Source organism: Citrus clementina, unplaced genomic scaffold (assembly GCF_000493195.1).
Source record: "Citrus clementina cultivar Clemenules unplaced genomic scaffold, Citrus_clementina_v1.0 scaffold_6, whole genome shotgun sequence".
Taxonomy (NCBI): domain Eukaryota; kingdom Viridiplantae; phylum Streptophyta; class Magnoliopsida; order Sapindales; family Rutaceae; genus Citrus; species Citrus x clementina.
In genome coordinates this window covers 17,534,134-17,545,883 of record NW_006262139.1, presented here as the reverse complement: position 1 = coordinate 17,545,883, position 11,750 = coordinate 17,534,134, and the positions used below count along the sequence as shown (strand labels likewise).

Genomic DNA, 11,750 nt, shown 5'->3' with positions numbered 1-11,750 from the left:
AGTTTTGTGGCACCTTTATTTTTATTTAATTGTATGTTTTATTTTTAACAATTATATATTAGCCCCAAAAAAATGGATCTCTCACAAATTATTTTATTTAATAATAAAAAAACAACAACCCTGTTCATTTCTTACCGCACATGCTGTAACTTCTATCAGCTGTAACTTTAATTAACTTTCGGTTCAATGTTTTGAATAAGCACGTCCCTGAAGTCTTCGAAATCTGAAGTTTGGAGAGAAGAAGCACGGTATCCGAGGCAGCCACCGACGGAGATGAGAGATTTTAACAGGTGCAAGCATGTGGACACTTGGCAGCAGTCTGATGGAGTTGTCAGATCTCGTACGTAAAAGTCTCGTCAAATTAATTGTAATAATTCACTGTGCCTGAGCATGGGAACAGAATGGGACTCTGTCAACATTTGGTGCCTAACTGGCCGAGGCTGAGGCCGAAGAACATTGATATGGATGGCTTTTTGATTGCCCCCTTTTATTAAAATAAAATAAATTGCTTGAAAAACATTAAATATACACATTTAAATTAAACATTTCTCTGAAAATTTGCCTTCTAATCTCAACCATTCCTGTATTTGTGTAGGTTACAATATTGAAACGAAATGAAATATTATTAATTGCATCGGTACAATCAAATAAATTTTCACACATTAAATCTGTATATACATAATTACATATATGTAAAACTAAATATTAGTAAATTTTTTTTATTATATGAGACTATTTCTTAATATTACAACTCATATTATATGAGACTATAATTAATATTTATAAATTAAATCATTATTAAAATTAATTTATATCAATTCTTATAAAGTACCGTCCATAATTTTATCATCATTAATATTCAAAAAATATTCACTCCGCTCAATTATTAATAATTGAGGAAGGAATAAATCTCCAATAATGCGTTTATGGGGTCAAACAGCTACCCTCACTTATTTGGCCGAGTGGCAAATATTAGTGAACTAAATACAAGTAAAAATAGAATCGAAAATGTAGTAGTTTGTCACTTGTGATTTAATTTAGGGATAGTACAAGATCGGGTCGTGAACAAAATACAAGCAAAAGAAAATAGAAAATGTAGTAGTTTGTCGCTTGTGATTTAATTTAGGGATAGTACAAGTTCGGGTCGGGCGTTCCTTTTGCACACCCAGCGATTGGGCTCGCGAGCAGGCCCAGGGCCACATGTCTATGCTATTAAAATTAATGTTTTTTTTTTTTTGTCACTTTATAACATGTCTTAGTGTTACTGATTTAAGCTTTTCTAGATATAAATTATGACTCGTAAGGAGAAAAATTAGAAATAAGTAATTTATAGAAATTAACTTAAGATACCAACTAGTAACAAATAATTTTGTTAATGGGCTACTAATATTACAAGTGCATATAATTTCACAATGAATGAGCAGTTGGGCTAGGTTTAAAGGAATAATCAATTTTTTGGCCCGGTGTATACAGTAATTAACTTAAGTATGTACCACAAAAAATAGTAAACTTTTAATTTTATGTCCAAGCTCCGGGCCGGGCTCTGTACTTTTTGTTCAAAGGCCGGGCTGGGCCTTAATCACAAACCTGCTGACAGGCTCGAAACTGTCGAAAACGAAAAATTAATTAGCTAAAAGCTATTGTTAAAGCCATGCTCTGTTGTATCACAGATTTGTGGATCATTTAAAAAAATCAAAATCTACTTTAATATTTATGGGCTAGCCTCTTTTAATTATAATTATATAACCATAAGCAATTGGAATTGGGACTTGAGTGTAATTTACTGGGGAGTAAATGAAAATTATTGGGGGGGCTTGAGTATAATTTTAGATTGCAATTTCATGATTTTTTTTTTCGTTTTTCCCCATTACAAAATAGATATCAAAGTCCATCCTAAGGGCCCTCCACAGCTCCACCCTACCGGCCAATGCAATCACACGCACCTATACCAATTGGTTTGTTATGAATTAATTATAGTGTCTCAAACTACTTTGAAGGCTTTTATTTTTACCTTTTTTATTATTATTAATTGTGTAATATTACATTTGTCAATGAGATAATCTAACCTTGACCAACAACAATTCTTCAGCTAATTAGTATTTTGATAAAAGTACATTTTACCGATCAATACAATAGGATTAAAAACTGTTAGAACCATTTTGTTAATTCATATTTTTTGTCTATATATATATAGGAATTAGATATTGTGTTAGCTTGAATTAGAGGATTGGGAATTGTCTTTTTTTTTGTATATTAAATCATATGGTATCCGAAGATCACATTAGGTCTCGACTAATCCAGATTCGAGTCGGATAGGACCACTTGGGCGGCAAAGCTCTCCCAAGAAGTATTTGACGCAACTGCATTCTTAAACCTTGAACTGAGGATTTTGGTTAAGTTATAACAGTCTCATGACAGCTAATTTACGCGCTTGCTGGTAATTAGAAATTGTCTTTATAATAATTAGATTTGGAATCAGAATTGTTTTTGCAGTGTGATTAGGAATTTACAGTACACTCTCCATGACATTAGAACATGATGCTTATTGAATCAAGATTCTCTCATGATGTAAAATGATATAGAGATGTCGTCAACATAAAATAAGAGAGAATTTATAATATAATACCACAAAATAATTATAATTCATTACTCAAAACACCGATCAGGATTACATATTTAATATGACATAAAAAGCAAAGATACAACATGACATGAGAGTGAGACTCGCACAAGTAGAGACTCATTCGGACAAAGAAATTAACATAATTATTTATTTATTTATTCTTCTCGGTCAATACTTAGGATTAAAAACTGTTAGATCATCTCTAAAAACCTCTATAAATTTTCCTCTTCAAATACTTATTTGCTTATCTATGTGGCAAATAGAAGGGTGAAAAATATGATATTCTCCAAAAGACTCTTCAAATATAAATAAGTTAATATTATTTTAATCATATAATTAGTTTTGAAAGGAAAAGTCAATAGCAATTAAAGCACTTCTCTCTCTTTCTTTAATGAAAAGTAATAAAATATAAATTGAAGAGGGAGAAATTAACTCTCCAAATTTGAAGAGAGAGAATCAATTCTTATTTGAAGAATCTTAATTAGAGTGTCTTTTGGAGTTTTAAATATTGATGTGGCTCTTCAAATAAGTAATAAAATCTTATTTGAAGAGCCTTTTGGTGATGCTCTTAGAACCTTTTGTCAATTTCTATTTCTTGTTTATATAGATATTGTGTTAGCTTGAATTAGAGGATTGGGAACTGTCTTTGTAAAAATTAGATTTGGAATTGGAATTGTCTTTGTAGTATGATGAGGAATTGGTGGCACTGTCTCCATGACTTTAGAACATAACGAACAATGGTTCGAGATTCTCTCATGATTCAAAATGATAGAGAGGGACATAAAATAAGAGAGAATTTTTAAGATAATACCACAAAATAACTATAATTAATCACTCAAAACACAGATCGCGTTTACATATTTAATATGACATAAAAAGCAAATATACAAACATGACATGAGAGTGAAACTCATACAAGTGGAGACTCGTTCGGACAAAGAAATTAACATAGATATTCTTTATTTATTTATTCTTCTCAGTCAATCATACTTGGAAAGTCACAGAGCTCAAACTCAACTTCACCTGACCCTGCATCACAGAAACATGAAAAACAAAATTCTAATTAAGAATTACATAATTAACAATCAGAAAATTGAAAAAAAAAATAAAAACAAAAAGAATTAAAGAGGGTGGAGTAATTGATTAACATACCTAGAGCAGTCGGTGCTGGGGCTGATCTTGTAAGGAATTCTGACTCCACATTGACTAGGAAGGCCAGCGGCAACATTAGGTTTGATGCCGCGGATTGTTCCGTAAGCTCGTTTCAAGCAGTTGCATGCAGCTTGGCGGTCAGGGGTGGTTCTGGCGGCGCCGTTGAGAGACCTGACGCCGCTACAGCATGGCGGTGGAGGAAAACGCCCTCCAGTTCTCAAGAAAGGGATGCATGGAGCCAAGGAGGCTGTCACCTGCCCGCATGTTATGGCATTAGTCACCGGGGCAGTCACCAGAATGCACAAAAGCAAAGCACAAACAAGCTTAAGAGCAGCCATGAGGATTCTTCAGGGAGGCTTTTGCTTGGTTATAGCTAGTTATCAGGTTCTGTTTACAAGCTTGAGTGACTGAAACTGCGGGCAGGGTTAGGGTTTATATAGAAATTTTGAACAACGCGAACAAGAAAGAGGGAAGGGGAAAGTGAGTTCGGGGTTGGTTGTTAGTTGAGAAAATTTAATTAATGATCCGATGGTTTGTTCTTTGGTACTACGCCCTCGATGTGCGTTTGAGTTTCGATAGTTTTACTGGACTACAAGTTGATCCTCGCATCGTCGAAGTTGGAAGCTATTATTGATTAATGAAAAAGGAATTCCACGTACGTTTGCATGACCCTGCAATTCTTATTTATTATTTCTCAGGAAAAAGGAAAAATAATAAGCGGCAAAAGAAAAAAAAATCTAAAAATATGATGCACATATTCCAGTGATCATGTGATGGGATGTTGACGGGTTTACGTAGACTACACCGATTGCAAAAAAAATATGCCTACATTACATTACTCATTAAATATTCAAGCGCATGCACATGCAAAAGTAGGAATTTGAGGACCGAATAGAGAGATACTAGCCGATGGAATAGTGCTGGGACCAAGATTTTGGCTCCATTTGGCATTTGCTATTACAGTACTGTTGTGGGATCGTGGCATGTGGAATGGAAGTATTAGATGTCGAGGAAAATGCGATGGGTATCCGGTAAACATCACTAGTTCTCAAGTGAAAACTATTGAAAATGTTAAAGAGATAAAAGAGTTGATAAAAAAATAATGATAAATTATTGCCGATTTACTGTGTTTAACGTTGTTTTTATCAGAACATATATCTTTTTTCTTTTTTTTTCAAAATATCATTGCTCTTATTTATATTTTCAGAAATTACTGTTTATATAATAAATAGGAGAATAAACCATTTATATTGTCAAAGTCAAACTGCAGGTGTTCGTCAGAATTTTGATAGCTTGGCTTTGTGATATTAACCGTCAAAAACCTAAAACAAAATGGAGCATTAATTAATAATGGTCAAACTCACAGTGGTGTAGCCAAAAAATCATATCGGTGGAAGCAAAATTTGTGACTGGCCGAATGAAGAATTTTACAACCTTGCTTCACTGCTTTTATAAGTTTATTAGTATTTCTCTTTACACGCCTTGAGAAATTGAAGTTTTAAGAGAAAGTAATCAAATCGTAAAGATTGTAGGACATATATATAGTTTTAGTTTTAACTAAATCCGATCGAATTTGAAATTAGATTTTAGGGCACGATTTAATAGATTCAATTGGATTTTTGCCATCTAGTTACTAAACACTAATTATGCAACTAGACTGATAAATTATTAATGAATGAGAACGGTTTCTGACTTTAAAATAAATTTTTAACTTGAATTTGTTGTATTTAATTAATTCCAACGGGAGCAAATTTATAATTTAACTTACTAGCTAGATTGAATATGTCATCTGAAATTTTTGGACCATCCGCCTATCCTTTGGTGGGTCCATTACTTTGAAATCATAATTGAGATCTCAATTGATGAAGATGTGATTTAATGAGCTGGAATCAAGCCCGTATTGTCAAAGCACATTTCTAACCATGAGTGAACTCCATGAGAATTTGCGTAGGAGAAGGAACGTGATATGGTCAGTCTAAATTTTCGGCATCAGAGTTTGCATGCCATTGCATGGAAATTAAACGCCATGTGACAACTTTGACATACATTAAGATTACACATGGGGCACACTCGTTTTTTAGGTAGCTAGGTCATCAATAGAGCAGAGTTGGGTAGAGGCCTCTTCAGTAGGGATGGTAACAATTCTCACGGAGACGAGTACTCTCAGAGATTTTCTCCATTCGGGGAAAGTATGAGAATAATTTCATACTGAATTTCTTATTTGGGGAAGGGACGAGGAAATTTTTTTACTTAATTTCTTATTCGGGGAGGGAATGGGGATGAGGTGGAATTCCCATCCCCTACCCATTTCCCCATTTTAATTTTTAATTTTAATTTTAATTTTTAAAATTACTAGTAAATAAATAATAAAATTTGAATTATAAAACTATAAATATTGGTAAAAAAAATCAAAATATTTATATTATTAAATTTTTAGTCCTAATTAACTAATTAAAGTCCTAAATTTTTATTTAGGACATTAAAAAAACTAGGTAAATTCTATTAGCCCAAAAATTTTGTTTTAATTTTAATATTCATTAAATGTTTTAAACTTAAATCTATTTTTATTTATTTTTAGATGTTATAATTGCCCACAGCGAATTACAATTTTAATATCTAATTTAATATAATATAATATTTGCTCTTGATTTGCTCCGACTTAACTATTGTGCTGTAAAGGGAATAGTCCACATTTATAAAGTGCCACGCCACCATTGAAAAAGTTAATTTTGAATCTAAATTCGATTTTATTTGTAACAATTTTATATTAGACTATTAATTTATTCACGATAGTTTGTAAAAGAAGTTTGTATCCTTTACATGCTGCGTTACTTACTAATTTAATGTATGTAACTTTTGTAATGGATATTAATGTAAGATATATTTCAAACTTTATTTTTATTTGAATTTTTTATTTTAATATGATTAACTCAAAATCGAAAACAAAAAATATATTAGTTATTCGGAGATTGGGGACTCTTAGAGATCCTCTGTTATTATTCGGGGAGGGAATGATGATTTTCTCAAGTAATTTTGACGGGAACGGGGAGGAGACATGGACATACGTAAAATATCAAAAATAAATACAGGAAGATTGGTCCCTCTCCTCCCCTCCCCGTTGTCATCCCTACTCTTCCGTCTATTTCAGGTAAAAATCAAAGAAAATTATTTAAATGATAAAAACAAATCATTCATTCATTTCAGTAATTAAAGGAAAAAAAAAACATCATGTTTATATCTTGTGGGGCAAGTGCTAAGTTACATTCAATGTAACTTACACAATTCATCTCAACCACATAAAATTATGGGATCCACAATTTATGTGGTTGAGATGAGTTGTGTATGTTACATTAAATGTAACTTAGAGACTCCCATCTTGTGGTATTTACTACCTAAGGAGACAATATAGGGCATCTTCTTATCAGGATTGAAATGCATTAGTGTACCATATTGATTATCGTGTCAATGTCACTCTCTCCCACCGCCTTATTAATAATAATAAATGCAATGTCGACTGTCCAAATATTTTCGTCTTTCTGTTCCAATGAATCTCTTGGCTGCTAGGATTTTGGTTCGGTGGTAGCTTGTGTCTTCAATTTTGTGGGGCACAATTCTGAGTTCCCATCAAAATTTAAATATATCTTTTCTCAAGTAATTAGTGGGAGTATGAAAATTGTAATCATTTAAAAAAAAGAAAAGAAAAGAAAACTCTGGCACCTTGGTGATATAAATCAAAGAAACCCAACTCCTAATGGCTAAAGAGTATTTTTAAAAATCTCTATAATTTTATTATTTAAATATTTATTTATTTACCTATCTAGTAAAAAGAGAGTAAAAAATATATTATTTTTCAATAAATTCTTTAAATAGAAATAATTTAATTATATTTTAATTAAATAAATATTTTTTCAAAAGAAAAATAAATAATAATTAAAATATTTCTCTCTCTAATAAAAATTAATAAAATATAAATTAAAGAACGAAAAAATTACCTTACAAAATTAAAGAGAGATAATTATTTTTTATTTAAAAAATTTTAATTACAGTATCTTTTGAAATCTTAAATGATATTAATATAATTTTTTAAATAAATAATAAAATTTTATTTAAAAAGATGTTCTAATACTAAAAAAAATTAAAGTCGAGTTTCTACATATATCGGCTAAGATATGTCAATTATATGTCAATTCATTATTAATTACAAATAACAAAAAATCAACGGTGGTTTGAATGTTTCAAGTTTTTTCCTCCCGACGCAAAAACGGCAAATCGAGAAGTTTGCACGTAACACTGCAACGTGGCAGAAATCTGATGGAGTTGGTCGGATTTCGTACGCGAAGGTCTCTTGAAATTAATTAATAGTAATATCACTTCATGTCCGCTGGGAATGGTTGGGACATGGACGTGGACACGTGGTCCAAATTCGCTGTCCGTCCCATGAAATCGAGGACACCGTACCTTGACAATCGAGTGGCCCATTATCGGTGCCGCATCTTTATGGGAGTACTGATATTTAAATTCCTTTTAATGGTAGGTCTTCACATTTTAATTTATTCTATCCATTTTCAAAATCAATCTTATTTAAAAAATAAAAAATATAGAGCCCTTTTTTTTTTTTTTAACCTTTCTCCTATCCTGTCTCCCTCTCTCAATCTAGTAGATTATCAAATTTCTTTATATGTTTTTTTTTAAAAAAAAGTTGAAATTTTTTAATAGATTAAGGGATTAATATCAAATACGGAAAAGAATCAATTTTATATTGTTGAGCATAAATCATTCAAAGCCAAGAAGAAAGAATGAAAGGATATATATCAAATAAAAAACAGAGGAAATAAAAACAATTAAAAAAAAAAAAAAAACTCACACACCCTCTCTTATTGTAAGCGATAGTAATTTGTTTATTGAAGCATTCACTATGATGAGAACTCTCTTTATTGTCGTTCTCAAATTTCAAAGGTGAATTATTGAAGGTTTCTGAAGGTCAAATATCTCCAGCTTCTGTCGAAAATGCAACCCTAGAAAATGACAAAATGATTCGAGAAGAAGATGAGGAGCACATCAAAGCAGTGTTATTCTCTACTTGAAACTCTAACCTAACCCAGTTATGCTCCCAAAACATTTATATGTGGGGGAAAAAAAAAAAAAAAACCGCGCCAGCCCAGTTAAATTAATAGTGCAGGGTTTTGGTCCGGGCGACGTTGTATGTGGCAATTTATGATTGAAGGCTCCCCCAATTATGGGACGGAAGAGAGTGATACGGAAGACCCCCCAGTAATTTTCTAAGCAGCCTCCCATCTCTTCAAATGTACAGCTTGGGTAAGAGTGACTAAGTGCGTCCATTTCGGTGTCGGATTCATTGAACAGTAGGCCTGTTAGCATCCCTCTATACTCTTGATAAAACTCCCTCGTGTACAATTACAGTAATAACCTTGCCATTGAATTACTTACTACAGAAGAAAAGAAAATTTGCCATTCAATTACTTCCTTTAAAAAAAATAATTCCATGAAATTACACCCCTTATTCATTTTTGCCTTTTATCATCGTTTTTTTTTTAGTGATATAGAAATAAATTAAACAAAATTCCATAGACTGTAAAGAACCAAAAAAAAAAAAAAAAGTCACCACCATGAAAATCAGAAGGCCGAAATTCTGGGTTTAGTATATAGTAGAAAGTAAAATTAAAAGAAAAAAGTTAGAGAGAGAACTAGATTTTATTAATAGAAACCTTGTAAGAGTTGTTTAATATTAATTTAAGTTTCTTTCAAGAATGATAAGTTATCTTACAAAGAAAGAGATTTATGGAAACTGGAAAGTTTATTAATGATGAAACTTAAAATTAAGAAAATTAATTAGTTATTTAATTCCATTAGTGTTGGGAGTTTGTTAATCATATATGTGAGAATCGTTTGTAGTTGCACACTTGAATTTGTAGAAAGAGAGTCTCATTAACGAATTCCAATGAAACATACAAATGAAGGGTTAGTCGTGAAATAAAAACTATGTGCATTTAGAAGTGATGTAATATTCGTATAATTATAGTGGGGTAAATTTGGTTATTTATAAAATGAGTGGCCCCTCTTAAAAGTCAAAATACCTTATTTCTAAAGCTTACTCTTTTTTCTTTTTCTCAAATGGGTTACGATCTACATACAACTATAATCTATTGTGAATTTACACTTTATAATTCATTTTGAAAGTTCACCAAGTATAACTTAAAAATCTACATTTATTAAGAAATAAGATCTCTATCCCAATGCATGAAGATATAATTCACTTTAAAGGTCCACTAAGTATAGCTTGAAAATCCATTCTTCGAGATCTCTATCATAATTAATATATGAAATATCTCTATCTCTATCGGAAAGGATCTATATCCCAGTACATAAAAATATAATTCACTTTAAAGGATTGTAAATATAATTTAAAAATTTATACTTCGAGATCTTTGTCCTAATATATGATATATATCTATCTCTATCCATAAAACACGAGAGAGAGAGAACTTTGATTCTTCAAGTGACGACTCGAATTAAAGCTCTCACCTTTGGTGAGAACAATGGTTACCACCCAGATCAAAGGCCTAGTCGGCAGAATTCTAAATTTCTGTCAAAACAAGCATATTCCACCTACTCCATTTTACTTCATGTTGTTTGCCCTTTAGGTGAAATATTTTCTCCCTCCAAAGTAAGTAGCCAGTGAAACTGTGATTGTTGCAACTGGACCATTAATGGCAGAACCAACTTTGCGAAGGGAAGGTGCATTTCGTTCAAAATTTGAGGAGGCTGCATTACTTACTTACAAGAAAGATCATGCAGCATTTTCTGTTTACACATGAACCCCCACGTAGTAAATCATATTAAATGAAATCATATTAAAGTCTTTTTGTTTTTTGTTTCGGGTTGTGATTATAATGAATGAAAGCAAAAGAAGATGCACCAAATATTGAACATCAGAAGATTTTCAAAATCAGAAAAAGGCATGAAACCCGGCTACACATGCACAGCCCAGCAGGGACACGTCATCACCACTCTCTTATTTTGGTCGGCCAGCATGTCAACGACCACCCAATCAATATGGGTCACATGTCACTTAAAAAGACCAAAAGTTAGCTGATGTGTCACTCTCTACTCTCTGCCACGTTCATACGAGCTCCCTCCCGTGAACTTTCAAACAACCAATAGGATTTATCGTTCCTGGTCTTTCTATCATAGTCAAAGAACTAATCTAATTTTATCAATATTATTTGATTAATTTTAAACTTGTTTAGGGCATGCTCGTGATCCTCGTATATTTTGCTTGATTGCTTCATTTTCAAAGAATATTTGCAAAAAGATTTTTATAAGCGATCACTTGTATTTACCATTACTGCTCAACTAGACATCCACATATAATTGAAAAAAAAAAAATTATCGATGCTATTTCATAACACCGAAAAACCTTAATCACAAATATATCATGAACTATTCTCGTAAAACTTAGTGACATTATTAGTAAACTTTTTTTTAAAAGAATAATAGAGCTGAAAGCAGAGGGCTAATTCTGTAATTCACATACTATTATCGTTGACTTTTTTTAAAAAAATTTTAACTAAATTAATCGGTCACCGTTTACCATTATCATATTCCTCATCAATAAGTCAATAGAATGATAAGATTAATATAAAAAATAATAAACAATGGCGTAGGGAAAATGCTTGTGATAAGAGAAAAGAGAGAATTATTTGGCCCTTTTTGCTGTAACGCAGGCACGTACTTTTTTAAGCTTTCATGATGTACTCCTTTAATTAATTTTAATATCAAAATTTTAAAAAAAAAAATTTATTTACCTGGGCAGTTAGGTCGGCACAAACGTGATAACGTTTTCTCTCATAAAAAAAAAAATAATAATAATAATTCAATTCGCCTCTTGGTCTCTCAGCATGATCACAGATAAATAGCCTCTGCTTCGTTTATTTTCTGTCAAGCCTTGGTCTAA

General features: G+C 31.8%; 1 protein-coding gene across 1 annotated transcript; it reads right to left on the bottom strand.

The window, feature by feature from the left end:
* Nucleotides 1-3,419: 3,419 nt before the first annotated feature.
* Nucleotides 3,420-4,366, bottom strand: LOC18038476 (non-specific lipid-transfer protein 1). Its single transcript, XM_006429502.2, has 2 exons — nucleotides 3,776-4,366; nucleotides 3,420-3,652 (listed from the first exon to the last, which is right to left on the bottom strand). The coding sequence occupies exons 1-2, from the start codon at nucleotides 4,111-4,113 to the stop codon at nucleotides 3,643-3,645; spliced, it is 348 nt and encodes a 115-aa protein (XP_006429565.1). The 5' UTR covers nucleotides 4,114-4,366; the 3' UTR covers nucleotides 3,420-3,642.
* Between the last annotated feature and the right edge of the window lie 7,384 nt (nucleotides 4,367-11,750).

What these genes read in the sequence shown, in the direction of transcription:
- LOC18038476 (XM_006429502.2), bottom strand. Translation starts at nt 4,113, where the DNA reads ATGGCTGCTCTTAAGCTTGTTTGTGCTTTGCTTTTGTGCATTCTGGTG.